Here is an 11930-nt window from a genome sequence, read left to right as displayed (position 1 = left end):
TTTTTTTATATAGTTAAAGTTAATAATAATGTAATTATTACATCATCCGGTTTTTTTAGACCGGTACGAATGGTTGGACCAGTTGAACAATCGAACCAGTAAAACGATCGATTCAGTCTCCGGTCCGGTTTTCAAAACATTGGTTGTTGCCTTCGTCAACTAATCAAATTCTTTCTTTTTTCTTCTTTCTATCACCCTGGCATGTGATGTGACAATATTGGGTGTTATAACATTGATCCATATCAAATTACAAGTTGAAAACCCCAAAGTGTCTTGATTGATGTTAAAATAAAAAAAAAACACGTCGTTTAGTTTCACGCAATTGGATTAATGCATGGGGCATCTAATCTGAATTATCAATTATGTGCCACTTGATATTCGATAAAATCATTCATAAAGCCATATTATTTGTTGTGCCTCAGAAAAACTATATATTTTCTTCCTGCATTTGCTGCAAAGTCAAAGAAGAAAGTTGGTCAAACAATGCAACAAAGCATTCCATTAATAGTATATATTGATCAGGCGACTACCTGTAGACATTTATATTTGTTCGATCAATATAAAATTCTTGGTGAATAATTATTACGGTAAAAGAAATATTGGCAAATGAAATGACAGAAATACCCATGGAAACAAGAGTGGAGTAAAGAGAGAAGGTGACAGTTTCCATCTGTCCATCTGTGATGAGTGAAATGTGAGATATAAAGATGGGATGCTCATAAAAACATGGCGATGATCTACAACATATCCACAATCTGAAAACACGTGTGCAATGCCAACCTTTGCCATTTCACTCTCCTTCCACACAGACACGTATCCAACAATGGAGAATATAATTCACACACAAACACTTATCTGTTCTCCACTTCTGTCCTATAAAGTCAGGTTTTTTAACTCTGATTTTTCTCCGTACACTCCGTCCTAAGTGATAAGATTTACAGGAGATCGAGTTAAAGAAATGTTGAATTCTCTGATGAATGTCGGAAACAATGGTGGCGGCGGCGGAGGAGGGAAGAAGCAAGAGCGGAGGACTGCTCAGGCGAGTTCAAGAAAAGGGTGCATGAGAGGGAAAGGTGGTCCGGAGAATGCTTCTTGTACTTACAAAGGCGTTCGCCAACGCACGTGGGGAAAGTGGGTATCGGAAATACGCGAACCCAACCGTGGCAGCCGTGTGTGGTTGGGCACTTTCAACTCCGCCCGTGAAGCTGCTATAGCATACGACGCTGCTGCCCGGAGACTGTACGGACCCAATGCCCATGTTAATCTTCCCGACGAGACAGCTCCGGCTCCACCTCCGCCACCTGCAGTTACTGAGGCAGCCAAGGAAGCCAGGTACCATCGGGCCATCGAGCAAATGAAAAAGCAGCAGGAATTCGAAAGGCAAATACAAATATACATGCATCAACAGCAGCAGCAACAACAACAACAAAACCAGATCAAAGTAGAAAGCACTACGATTCCCGATATCCCTGATCTTAATGCACACACCGTTGCAAATTATCATACTTTTCACAATCATAAAATCAGCCACGAAGCTAGAACAGGAGAGAACTACGTGCATCACAAGCCGTCAAATGGGAATCTGAACGCTAATCTACCGGAGTTCGACGACTCCGGTTTATGGACGGAGGCGGCTTCCACGATGGATTATCAATCACAGGCGATCGATCCTGGAATTGCTGCCTCAAGTTTCAATGACACAATTGGCATTGAACTGAATCACCCATTAATGGTATGATCTACCATCTTAATCTTCCGATGAGCTTTAATAATCGGAATAAAATTGGTTGGTCGGCTTTCTAGTTAGCTATATAGTACAAAGCTTTTAAAGTTGGCTGTGTCACGTGACACAAATATATGGTGTGAATACTTAATTAAATTATATATAGTATATGGAGAAAGGGAATATATATAGTTTCTATAAATATATAGATAGTCACGTGACATGTCACATAGGAATGATATAAGGATCCGAGTTTATATAAGTGATCATTGTGCTTATAAAATATAAAAAATATATAATATATGTGATAGATGCGTATATTTACATGTGTGTAATAAAGTCGTCGAACTGATACGCGTATTTTATATATATATATATATATATATATATATATATATATATATATATATATATATATATATATATTGTTGTAAATAATTGGTGGTGTTGTAAATAATTGGTGGATGACATAATAATTGGTGCATGATAAATTTGTCAACATTTCTAACTAGTTACAATTATATGTTAGTAAAATTTGTAGTATAAATACCCCTTCATTATAAAGAATGAAACACACCAAAAAGTTATAAGAGATATAACTTTCATATTCTCTCTAAATATTCTTTCTTCTCAATTAAAGTTCTTATCAAAGTTTACTAGTTTGGTTTGATTTATAGTTACATTAATTACGCTTAATTCATAACACGTTATCAGCACGAAAGCTCTAATCAAGGTTATTAAACAAGTGGAAAATCACATCTATCTTAATCAATGTATGTATTACTTATTAAAAAACACTATTAATTATAAAAACCTCAATCATATTAAAATAATAATAATACTAATGAATTAATGAAACTTATACATTATGGACTACTAACAATTTTTATTTTTATACTAACATTTCTTTATGTATTCTAATTTTTATACTAACATTTACATTATGCAACTAATTTTTATTTATGCAAACTAACATTTACATTATGCAACCAACTTTTATTTATGCATACTAACATTTATATTATGCTACTAACTTTTATTTGTGCATACTAACATTTAAATTATATTTATTTATACATGTCAATGTTTATTTATATTTTAGATACTCTTCATAATTTTATTTAAACATTTACTAATATTTATTTATGTTTCTAATTAGTAAAGTTATGTATTAGTTATAAGTCTTATTATATGATTTATAAAATACATATACATATATACACAACGGGAATATATATGAACGGTTATAAACAGCAAAAACAACGGCTATATTTTTTTACCATAAATAAACATATTTACCCTGCTTATTGTACCTACAACAAATATTTCTCTCTTCTATCAAATAAATCAATTTCAAGAAATCAAGCTTCAAGATGATTAATCCTTTTGTGATAATCATGACTACAATAGTCATGTTACTTTTCATCCCAATCCTTAACATCGAAGATAATATGGAATTTCATCTACTTTTAAGCTTGTATGCAATGTTAGCTTTACCGCTTCTTTTTTATGTAATATTTATTGAAATAAATGGATTTTAATTTTTATTTTTATTTTGTTTAAAATTTATAGTTACATTATGTCCAACATTGCAAAGCTCGAGTTTGCAGCACTTGAAGTTAGTGGGAAAAACTATGTGCCATGGATGATAGATGTAAAAATGCATCTTGAATCCATGGGTATCTCAAATACTATATATGAATTTAATAATTGCTTGGCACAAGACAAAGCAAAAGCACAAGTTTTCCTTCGTAAGCATATTGATGAAATGTTGAGATTTGAATATCTTGATGTTACTGATCCAAGTATTCTCTGGAATCTTTTGAAAGAAAGATTTGATCGTCAAAAGGAAGTTATACTTCCAAATGCTAGAGATGAATGGAGAACACTAAGGTTTCAAGACTTCAAGAAAGTAAATGAATACAACTCAGCTTTGTTCAGAATATGTTCATAACTCAAGTATTGTGGACAAGAGGTTACTGATGAAGATATGTTGGAGAAAACTTACTCAACATTTCATGCAACAAACATTACTTTGATGCAACAATATCGGATCAGTAGCACTTCCTGAAGCAAATGCTACAAATATTGATGGGCATCGAAACAATACACGTGGACGAGGGCGAGGTCGTGGTCGAGGGCAAGGCCGTGGCTATTTTAATCGAAACCAAAGCCATAATCAGAACCATAATTATGGTCGTGGACAAGGTAATAATCGTGGTCGTGGCCAGAAAAGAAATAATTACCAATATTCACAAAGAAACAATGTCCACACACAAGATAAGGCCAAAGTGGCAAGGCATGACACTGGGACATCACAAAAATCTGATGGTTCATGTTATAGATGTGGTAGCACAGGCCATTGGTCAAGGACCTGTCGCACACCTGCACATCTTTGTCAACTTTATCAAGAGTCCATTAAAGGAAAAGGAAAAGAAGCAAACCTCATTGATAATGTTGAAATCACTCCGCTAAATGTTGCTGATTTCTGTAATGACATGGAAGACATAAACTAAAAAAATCTATTATTGTTCTAGTAAAACTGTTTTTCCTTCGTTTGTTTTTCATGTAATGTCTTTCCTACAATAAATGAGCTTTCTTTTTAATAATAATTATGATTATGTTTATTCACTTATTATTCCTTTTATATGTGAAGTTTAATATGAGTCCAACTGGAGCACAACACCAAGAAAAGATTAGAGATCTTTATATAGCAGATAGTGGTAGTACACATACTATTCTGAAATCAAAGAAATATTTTTCAGAATTAGTACCAACAAAAACAGTCATACATACAATATCAGGTCCTGCAGACTTGATAGAGGGAACCGGGAAAGCCCATTTTATATTACCAAATGGTACAAGCTTTTGTACAGAAAATGCCTTATTTTCTCCAAAGTCTAATAGAAACTTATTAAGTTTCAATGACATATATTTCAAAGGTTATGACACAAAAACTGTGACCATTGAAAATAAGAAATATATGTATATTATAGACAAAAACCATGTGCTTGAAAAACTACCAACACTTGATTCTGGTCTGCATTATACATATATACATATGATTGAATCAAATATAGTAGTAGAAGGAAAACATTGTGATCCTGGGACATTCAGTTTATGGCATGATAGGTTGGGCCACCCAGGATTAACAATGATGCGAAGGATAACTGAGAATACACACGGGCATCCATTGAAGGACCAAAAGTTTCCTCAATCCAATAGCATAAAACCATGTGCATCTTGTTCCCTTGGAAAGTTAATTATAAAACATTCTCCAATGAAAGTTGAAAGGGAGTCACCTAGATTTCTAGAAAGAATTCAAGGTGATATATGTGGACCGATTCACCCACCATCTGGACCATTTAGATACTTTATGGTCTTAATAGATGCATCCAGCAAATGGTCTCATGTTTACCTATTATTAACTCGTAATATGGCATTTACAAAGTTTCTTGCCCAAATTATTAAATTAAGGGCACATTTCCCTGATTATACTATCAAAAGAGTGAGACTTGATAATGCTGGTGAATTTACTTCACAAGCATTTAATGACTATTGTATGTCTGTAGGAATTGTTGTTGAGCATCCAGTTGCTCATGTACACACACAAAATGGTTTAGCTGAATCACTGATTAAACGTCTCCAGCTAATAGCTAGACCATTGATAATGAGGACCAAACTTCCTGTTTCTGTTTTGGGCCATGCAATCTTACATGCTGGATCATTGATACGCATGAGACCAAGTTCATATCATGTATATTCTCCACTATAACTTGCATTCGGTCAAGAGCGAAATATATCCCATTTGAGAATTTTTGGGTGTGCAGTATATGTCCCTATTGCACCACCTCAACGGACAAAAATGGGTCCTCAAAGAAGGTTGGGAATATATGTTGGTTATGAGTCAGTCTCTATTATAAGATATCTTGAACCATTAACAGGTGATGTTTTCACAGCACGCCTAGCAGATTATCAATTTGATGAGGCAAATTTCCCATCATTAGGTGGAGAAAAGAAGATTCTGGAAAAGGATGTGTCATGGCATGAGCCTACTTTATCATATCTTGACCATCGCACAAAGCAATGTGACATGGAAGTTCAAAAGATAATGTATTTCCAAGAAATGGCAAATCAATTACCTGATGCATTTACTGACACAAAAAGGGTGACTAAATCATATATACCAGCTGTCAATGTTCCAGCTCGAATTGACATTCCACATGGACAATCTGATGATAAAGTCACTCAAGAGTCTAAAACACGCCTGAAGCGTGGAAGGCCATTTGGTTCTAAGGATAAGAACCCACGAAAAAGAAGAGGAGCAGAAAATGCACTAGATCACGATGAAAGTGTTCCTGGAGAAACACGAATTATTCAAATTCCCCCAGGAAAAGAGGATGATGCATTAAATTATGGTCAGACAAATAGAATATGTGACCAAAATGAAACTGACAATATAGGTGCAATATTTTCTTATTCAGTTGCATGTGATATTATGAATGATGATCCCGAACCACAATCTGTCATTGAATGTCAAAGAAGAAATGATTGGGCTAAATGGAAGGAAGATATGCAAGTTGAATTAAATTCTCTTAACAAGAGAAAGGTTTTTGGGAACATTATCCTCACAGCTGAAGTTGTGAAACCATTAGGATATAGATGGATCTTCGTACGAAAAAGAAATGAGAAAGACGAAATTGTAAGATACAAGGCCAGGCTTGTTGCTCAAGGTTTCTCTCAAAGACCTGGAATTGATTATGAAGAAACTTATTCACTGGTAATGGATGCAACCACTTTCAGATATTTAATCAGCTTGGCAGTATCTAAAAATTTAGAGATGCGTCTTATGGATGTTGTTACAGCTTACTTGTATGGATCACTTGATAGTGATATCTATATGAAAATCCCTGAAGGATTTAAAATGCCTGAAGCGTTAAGTGCAAAGCCCAAAGAAATGTATTCTATAAAATTACAAAGATCTTTGTATGGGTTAAAGCAATCTGGGCGCATGTGGTACAATCGTTTAAGCGATTATTTGACAAGTAAAGGTTATAAAAATAATACTATTTGTCCATGTGTATTTATTAAGAAAACAACATCTGGATATGTGATCATAGCAGTCTATCTTGATGATCTAAACATCATTGGAACGAATAAAGAAATCTTTGAAGTGATTGAACTTTTAAAGAAAGAATTTGAAATGAAAGATCTTGGAAAAACCAAATATTGTCTTGGTTTATAGATTGAGCATATGCCTAACGGAATACTTGTGCATCAATCAAATTACACAGAATGAGTCTTGAAACGTTTCAATATGGAAAATGCAAATCCTTTAAGCACTCCAATGGTTGTTAGATCATTAAATATTGACAAGGATCCATTTCGTCCATGCGAAGAAAATGAAGAAGTCCTTGGTTCAGAAGGACCATATCTAAATGCAATTGGAGCTCTTATGTATCTTACCAATTGTACTAGACCTGACATTTCTTTCGCTGTAAACTTGCTAGCAAGATTTAGTTCAGCCCCAACAAAAAGACATTGGAATGGAATCAAACATATTTTTCGATACCTTCGAGGAACTAGTGATTTAGGGTTATTTTACCCTAACAATTCAAAACAAGGCTTGATTGGTTATGCATATGCAGGTTATTTGTCTGATCCTCATAAAGCTAGATCTCAAACTGGATATGTATTCATGAATGGAGGTACTGCAATTTCCTGGCGTTCTCAAAAGCAAACACTTGTTGCCACATCCTCAAATCATGCTGAAGTAATTGCACTAAATGAAGCTAGTAGAGAATGTACATGGTTAAGATCGATGACACAACTAGTTTTAACTTCATGTGGACTTGAAAAGGATATATGTCCAACTTTAATTTATGAAGATAACTCAGCATGTGTCACTCAAATGAAAGAGGGATATATCAAGAGCGACATGACAAAACATATACCTCCAAAGTTTTTTGAGTACACTCAAGAGCTTATAAAGAACCATCAAGTTGAAATCAAATATGTTTAATCCAGTAACAATGCAGCAGACCTTTTTACGAAGGCACTTCCTACTGCAATCTTCAGGAAACATGTCCATGGCATCGGAATGCGACATGTGCATATAATATAATGTGACGGATGTCTAAATAAGGGGGAGTCAACTATACACTGCACTCTTTTTCCCTTCGCTAAAGTTTTTTTCCCACTGGGTTTTCTTTAGCAAGGTTTTTAATGAGGCAGTACGTCAAAGTTGAATGCTAAAATGATGTCATCCAAGGGGGAGTGTTGTAAATAATTGGTGGATGACATAATAATTGGTGCATGGAAAATTTTTCAACATTTCTAACTAGTTACAATTATATGTTAGTAAAATTTGTAGTATAAATACCCCTCCATTGTAAAGAATGAAACACACCAAAAAGTTATAAGAGATATAACTTTCATATTCTCTCTAAATATTCTTTCTTCTCAATTAAAGTTCTTATCAAAGTTTACTAGTTTGGTTTGATTTATAGTTACATTAATTACGCTTAATTCATAACACACACACACACACACACACACATATATATATATATATATATATATATATATATATATATATATATATATATATATATATATAGTTGGTAGTTTGTTTCAAAACTAAAAAGCACAAAGAAAGTGTGAGAACTTTCGATTGATATAGTTCCGAGTATCCACTCTCATTCGGCGTCATTATACTGTCACGTTTGTCACTCATGAATATCAAAATCTTTTATTAAATAGTATCAAATTTATTTATTTATTTATTTTTGAAACGACAAACTAACCAATCTACTCCTAAATAACCACTTATGTCTCCACCGAGACTTGAACCCCTGACCTCTCATATGAGATGGTCACTCCATACTGTTAGGCCATTGGCCCTTTATCTAAAATTTATTTATGAGTATGATTTTTATTATGGAATTTTCCTAAGGGCACACAAATTAACGAATGTTATTACCATCATTAAATTTGAAATACATTAATTATAAGAAATATTAACTAAAATTTATTAATAGTCTTCATAATTAATGTATTTCATGTTTAATTATAATAATGTTTCTTATAATTAATAACTTATAGTGTCTTTAAGACACATATTAAAAAATTCTTTTTATTATTATAGTTATTTTTGAATATTAAAATATTATTATATTAGGTTCTATGTGTATTATATGGTTGAAAAAATAACACAAAAATTATAAAAATCATAATTATTAATCATAAATTTAGAAATGTAATATATATATATATATATATATATATATATATATATATATATATATATATATATATATATATATATATTATTTTTGTAAGTCATAATTATTTTAAATTATATATTCTATCATTATTTTTAATTTAATATTCTATGGATGTTATAGTATTTTATGATATTTACTTATATGCTTTCAAGAACCAATGTTTATGTTAAAAATATAAAATGTTTATTGCACAACTAACTAATTATTTGTTTGGGGTATAATCTATAAATATAGAGAAGTTAAGTTCTGAGTATAGTGTGAGATTTTTGTTGTATTGGGTGTGTTTTGTATCATTGTTATTTTGTACGGACTAGGGCTCGCTTTCATTAAGTGTAGAAAACATGCGGACCCTTTCCAGACGGGTTTAAGTCGGGTAAAGTCCGACTTCGGTCCGTGCTTCTTGACCCGAAGTATATATTGTGTTATTCCAGTTGAGAGCTCATTTTCTTCGGATCATTTCACACTCACACGCTCTCTAGTCTCACCAATTCTCTCGTCTTCTCCGTTTTAGGGTTTCAGTTAAGATTAGGGTTTTTCTGTTTTGTTTTGTAAATCTTGTTCATAGTTTTGTATTTTTTTTATTGTCTACTTGAGTGAGAGTGATTTCTTGTTGGTGAGGTTTCAGTTGTAAGTACCTGAAACCCAACTGGATCTCGTTCTTCGTAATAAAAGATATGTTGATGTTATCATTTTGATATGTTCTTTATATTTTTATTGTGGTATCGGAGCGGGTTTATTCCTACCTCGTCCTTGTTTGATTTTTTGTTTCTCGAGTTAGGGTTTTTTACTTTTTTTGAGTTAGGGTTTTTTTATGGTTTTTTTGTTGTTTGTTTTGGTTCTTGTGAGAGTGTGTGTGGTGTTTGATCGATTTTTCCTGTTCCGATCTCGTTCGATCTGTTTGATCGTTGTTTTCAATTCTGATCGTCGTTCGATATATTTGTTCCTAGTGGTTAAACTATCTTATACATCGTCGATCTTGAGAGTAAACGTTTTCTTGGCTGTAAATGTTAGATCTAACAACTTGTTACTTCTAATGGCCAACATTAAGTGACGGTCAGCATCAAGGTTGCAAATGGTGCAATTTGAGCAGTTCGGTGGTTGTCTGGCATTTGAATGCTTGTCTGCTTCATTGTTAGAGTCTGTTACATACAGATCTAACGGTAAACTGCTTTGCTACTTGTTGAGCATTATTTTTGGTGGATCACTGTAAGGTTTCTCTGCTTCATTGTTAGAGTCTGTTACATACAGATCTAACGGTAAACTGCTTTGCTGCTTGTTGAGCATTATTTTTGGTGGATCACTGTAAGGTTTCGCACACCTTCTTCTTTATTTGTTCAGTTTTATTGTCTTGGGTGCTTCTGTGTTGCATGTACATATATCTGTTTGTAATTTCGTTGTTCTTGTTGCATATTTTTTTGTTTTGTGACTCTTACAATTTGTTGATAACAGAGGATTATGGTCTTGTGATTGTACTAGCTTGTCTTCCCCATGAAAGGTCGTTAGAATCTGGTTTAGTACAATCACCGCGTTTGCCAAGAGAACACAATTTGGTTATTGTATAAGTTGTATCAGTCATGGTTGGAGAAACTCCAACTTCTGTCTCTAGTTTCAAGAGTCCATATCATTATGATTTTGATGATCCTTTGTTTTTACATCCTTCTGATAATGTTGTGGTGTTTATTATGAGTTTCAAATTGATTGGTAATGAAAACTTTAAGATTTAGCAAAGTTCTAAGACTAGGGCTTTGAAAGGTAGGAATAAGTTCGGTTTTGTTGATAAAACTTTTCCTAAACCATCTCATGATGAAACTAAGATTCGTAAATAGGATCGTGTAAAAGTTGTGGTTTGATCTTTGATTCTTGGTTCTATTTCTGAGTCTTTGTATGCCAATCATGCTTGTAATGAAATTGCTTATGATATTTGGTCTGAATTAGGTGAAACATATCGTAAAACTGATGGGTCAGATGTTTTTAATATACATCAAAAAATAAACTCTCTTATTCATAGTGGTTTGTTTGTCTCTGAGTATTATAGTAAGCTTGATGCTTTGTGGAAAGAATTTGACAGACTAGTTAACTTGACTGAATGTACTTGTGAGGCCTCTATTGATTTTACAAATAATTCAAAGTTAATGAAATTAATATAGTTTTTATCTAGTCTTGATGATACATTCAGTCAGGTTAAGAGTCACATATTGTTGATGGAGCCTCTTTCTAATGTGAAAACTGCTTTTTTAATTGTTTCTCGTGAGGAATCTCACCAAAAGGGAGGTTCCATATCTCAGTCTTCCACTAAGTATTAGGCTACTGCTTTTGTTGGTAAGTTTAATGATAAAAAACGTAATAATGCTCGTGGAAATTCTAATATTCAGTGTAAAAATTGTGGTTTTAAGGGACATACAATCGAAAGGTATTATAAGCTCATTGGTTTTCCAAAAGATTTCAAATTTAGAAATGAATCACAAAATTTTAATAAATCTTTTTCAACTAACAACTCCACTGCTTCTGATGCAAATGATCATGCAGTTCCTAATGATAAATCTAACAACACTTTTGATAATTTTTTCTTACAAGTGAGCAATATGCTAAATTCCCTAGCCTCATTAATGAGAACCATTTACAAGTGAAGTATCTACTAACATGACAGGTATTTGTTGTAAATCTTATGTGTCTAGTAGTAGAATGTGGATTGTTGATTCTGGTGCTAATCATCACATGACTAAAAATGACTTTAAGTTAGATAACATTGTTGATGTTTCCAAGCTTGATCTTAGAGTAGATCACCCTAACGGGTCATCTGTGAGAATCAACAAGATTAGAAACATGAACTTGTCTGATTTTGTTGTTTTATCTGATGTCTTTGTTGTTCATGAGTTTAATGTTAATTTGCTTTCTGTTCATAAACTCTGTAAGGATAATAA

General features: G+C 33.1%; 1 protein-coding gene across 1 annotated transcript; it reads left to right on the top strand.

Annotated features, from left to right (window-relative positions):
* The first annotated feature begins 958 nt into the window (after positions 1-958).
* On the top strand, positions 959-1738 carry LOC145112566 (uncharacterized). The gene has a single exon (XM_079048719.1). The coding sequence runs from the start codon at positions 959-961 to the stop codon at positions 1736-1738; it is 780 nt and encodes a 259-aa protein (XP_078904845.1).
* Positions 1739-11930: the final 10192 nt, after the last annotated feature.

Source organism: Lactuca virosa, chromosome 1, assembly GCF_052849685.1.
Source record: "Lactuca virosa cultivar CGN04683 chromosome 1, Lactuca_virosa_CGN04683_v6, whole genome shotgun sequence".
In the NCBI taxonomy this organism is placed as follows: Eukaryota; Viridiplantae; Streptophyta; class Magnoliopsida; order Asterales; family Asteraceae; genus Lactuca; species Lactuca virosa.
Note: the sequence above shows the minus strand (reverse complement) of the source record. Positions and strands in the feature narration are given on the sequence as shown.

Bases quoted from the DNA above. Each gene is read 5' to 3' on its own strand.
- LOC145112566 (XM_079048719.1), top strand. From the start codon at position 959: ATGTTGAATTCTCTGATGAATGTCGGAAACAATGGTGGCGGCGGCGGA.